General features: G+C 39.0%; 1 protein-coding gene across 1 annotated transcript in view; it reads left to right on the top strand.

Moving 5' to 3' along the window:
• The window catches only part of ccm2l (CCM2 like scaffold protein), a 16,372-nt gene extending 14,477 nt beyond the window's left edge, over nt 1-1,895 (top strand). The window contains 2 exon segments of the mRNA XM_032521192.1: nt 1,102-1,249; nt 1,557-1,895. Coding sequence (XP_032377083.1) covers nt 1,102-1,249; nt 1,557-1,689 — 281 coding nt within the window. The 3' untranslated portion in view covers nt 1,690-1,895.
• The last annotated feature ends 1,899 nt before the right edge of the window (nt 1,896-3,794 follow it).

The following is a 3,794-nucleotide window of genomic DNA, read 5'->3' as shown; positions in this document are numbered from 1 at the left end:
CATGCTAAAGTTGATTAAAAAGAGGAATAAAAAGCAATTTTGGGAAATTGATCTTAAGGCCTTAATTTAAAAAAAAGTAGGAAAATCCAACCTTTAAGGACACCAATTTTCTTCGTGAATGAATAATGTCTCATAAATAAATGTTCTTCCTTAAAATACAGGGGCATAAGTATACACCCCCCTATGTTTAAACTACAGGGGCAAGTATACACCCCCCTATTTTAAATACAGGGCATAAGTATACACCCCCTATGTTAAAGTACAGGGACATAAGATATACACCCCCCTATGTTAAATACAGGGGCATAAGTATACACCCCCCTATGTTAAAATACAGGGGCATAAGTATACACTCCCCTATGTTAAATACAGGGCATAAGTATACACCCCCTATTTAAATACAGGGGCATAAGTTACACCCCCCTATGTTAAAATACAGGGGCATAAGTATAACACCCCCATTTGTAAATTCCCATAGAGCAGGCACATTTTTATTATTAAAGGCCAGTTATTTCATGCACCAGGACACTATGCCTGCTGAGGAAGTTCCCTTGCTCCCCCCCCCCCCAATCTTCACATACCCTTCACCATACGTAGAGATAAGCATGCGGAACTTTCCATAAGATCTTCTCTCAATGCAAATCAAACCAGCTATTAAACTGAAATAACTCCATGCCTGTCTCTATAATGTGGCTCTTGTGTCCACAGACTCCCTCAAATTGAACCAAATTGTAGTTCAGGTGGCCTACAAATCTACATGAGTTATCTAATGATTTCCCTTTCCATCCTTCATTTTAGGGCTGTCCTCTAATAAAGACATCCTTAGTCGACTACTCGATAAGTTGATTTAATGGACAAATCTGTAAAACTGAGTTTCTACACAAAGAATCATACAAAACCCCACGTTAAATCTTGTGTTTATCAGAGATGCACTCACATGTTTCTTGGAAATAAGTCGGCATAAAAAATGACTATAGATTACCAATTGACTGAGAGGGGGCAGCATACCATTTTTCTTACTTATAGCAAAAACAGAAAAACAACAAGGAAGAAAAGTCATGATTTAACTCAGATTTAACCATGGCTGTCTTTGTTTCCCAGGCATGCGTCCGTTCATCCCAGACAAAGACGTCGGGGTGTTTGAGAGTTTCCTGGACAGCATCGGGATCCGGGAGGGGGGCATTTTAACGGACAGCTTTGGACGCATCAAACGCAGCATGAGCAACACGTCGGCTACGGCCATGAGAGGGTAGGTACCCTGGGTCAGGAGGGGGGGCTTGGGATTGGTGATTGTCTCAAAGCTCTGTTTGGAACTCAGTTCTGATTGGTCTGTGAGGTTATGTGGAAATTAAAACGATACTGTCCCATTCCATCATATAGACAGATTAGTTTATTAGCCACATTTTCGGTACAGGAACTCATTCTCTGGAGCCCAAATACATGCAGTGGGTACGGAAAGTATCCAGACCCCTGAAATTGTTTTGTAACCTCGGCCAGATCTGTGCCTTGCCACAATTCAGTTTAGATCATCTGTTTTGTTCCCCCCCTCCCAGCAGGTATGATAACGGCTCTCTGGCCTCAGGATCGCAGGAATTCAACCGACGCATGACTGACATCACACACGACATCCAGGCGCTGGGCTTCCAGGACACACACGGAGACATTGAGGAGGAAGACTACTACCTCTGATTTCTGAGCTGGAGCTACATTATGACCCCCCCCCCCAGACCTCTCAGGTCGCCTGACTGGGATCAGCTGTGCTTCCTGTCCCCCAGAGTCAGAACTAAACCGGGGGAAGCAGCGTTCAGATTTTATGCTCCACATATCTGGAACAATCTCCCAGAAAACTGCAGGTCTGCTGCAACTCTCACTTCTTTTTAAGGCTGAAGTCTTTTCTCTTTGTTGTCTTCACACTGTAACTTTCATTCTTGTATTTCATATCTCTTAGTCAATGTTACTTTTTATGATTTTAATTGGTTTAACTGATCTCTAATGTGTTATGTAGAGCACTTGGAAGTGCCCTGTTGCAGAATTGTGCTATACAAATAAGGCTGCCTTGCCTTGATGAAGAGATAAGAGGATGAAGAGAAACAGAGAGAAAGAGAGAGAGAGAGAGACTAAATACAGGCTCAGTGACCACCAACTGGCGTAGAGACAGGAAGAAGGCTCCTCCACTGTGAAAAATACTCGTCACTAAGAGATTAACCCCCCCTGTTTTCCTCGGGTCAAATTTAACCCGTTTTCATAAGGTTTTTACATTAGAAATTCGGGTTTCCCACTACCCAATTGTCAAATAAATTAACCTGGATGGTTCCTTAAAACGATCTTTACAAGTCAAATAAATGATCAGTTCAGTGCTTTTGGGTGATTTATTAAACATTAGAATTTTTTTATATATATGTATATAAAAAACCATTGAAAACAAAAAGAAGCGCAGCAGAAATCAACAAAAACATTGGAAAAAGTGACAAAAACTTTAACACAAGGGTTAAACTTTGGAAATGTAGCCCACAAAAAAGCAAATGTTCCCAATGTTAACATCAGAAAAGAAGCTGGTAGTTAGGGACAGCAGCTCCATTGTATCTACCTGCCACAACCCATAGTACTGTTAAGTATTATATTGTGTTATGTAATTGTTTTGTGAGAGAATCTGTTACAAATACTGTATGTGCAGTATTTAACATGTGAAATGTACTATATGCATTTTCTGTAAACTTCTTTGACGACAACATGTTTTCATTGTGTATGCCAATAAAGCAAATTGAATTGAAATTGAGAGAGAGAGAGATACAGAGAGAGAAAGAAAGAAAGAGATATGAAGAGAGAGAGAGAGGGAGAGAGATACCTCATTGGAATTATACAGTGTTCAAACTTATAATTTGCCCACGTGCACCTGAGCTAGAGCCGTTCTCTCTAGTCAATAAATTAAAAATATAAATTGTCTGACAGACAGAAGCCATTCCTGCAGAATACAAAACCAAGCAATTAAAAACCAAAGCTCTGTTAGTTTAATGTAACTGATTAAATATGTTTCTTCTCCCAGGATTAAACACATAACTGCAGCTAAAACAAAAATGTTGCTTTCTCATGTGTTCTCCATGTATTTCACACATGCAAATGATTAGACTTTATAATGTGAAGATGATCCAAATCAGAATACCTCACCATGATAAAAGATATCAAAAAGCAATATATCATTAAGAGGGTCTTAAATCCATTTTGAATAGAGTGTATATCACTATATATGCATGAAATGAAGGAATCTAAATACTTGACAAAGCTGTTATACAGTATTATGGTATTTTCTGTAGGATTGTAGTACTAACAGTCACCACATAGAGGCAGCTGGGCATCAAACAGCTGATTTCATCTCTGCTGAGCTAAAGGCCACACACATTATACTGTCAATCACTGGTTTTACAGTTTTTCTCAATCGCTTTGGGCACAATCGTCAAATGATTGAATAAATTATTGATTTATTTGGTCAGTTGTTCACATGACTATGGTCATTTATCATTGCTTCGGCACAAAATGTATTGAGAAAGCCTTGTAGATCAAATTAGTCAGCATTCAGTTACTATTGAATCGTCTTACTCTCAAATGCAACTGTACACATCATTGTGTAAATCCCTACATGCAAAGAATTAGAGCATCCATCAATCACAATAACCTGTCATACATGCTGTATATTAGTTAAAGTTGTAAAAGTTGTCTTTGGCTGCGTCCTTACAAAAGATTTTCCCTCGTTCCCTTGTAGATAGATAGATAGATAGATAGATAGATAGATAGATAGA

This window comes from Etheostoma spectabile, chromosome 7 (genome assembly GCF_008692095.1).
Source record: "Etheostoma spectabile isolate EspeVRDwgs_2016 chromosome 7, UIUC_Espe_1.0, whole genome shotgun sequence".
NCBI classification, from domain to species: domain Eukaryota; kingdom Metazoa; phylum Chordata; class Actinopteri; order Perciformes; family Percidae; genus Etheostoma; species Etheostoma spectabile.
The sequence above is the reverse complement of the archived record's forward strand: the minus strand, read 5'-3'. Positions and strand labels throughout refer to the sequence as shown.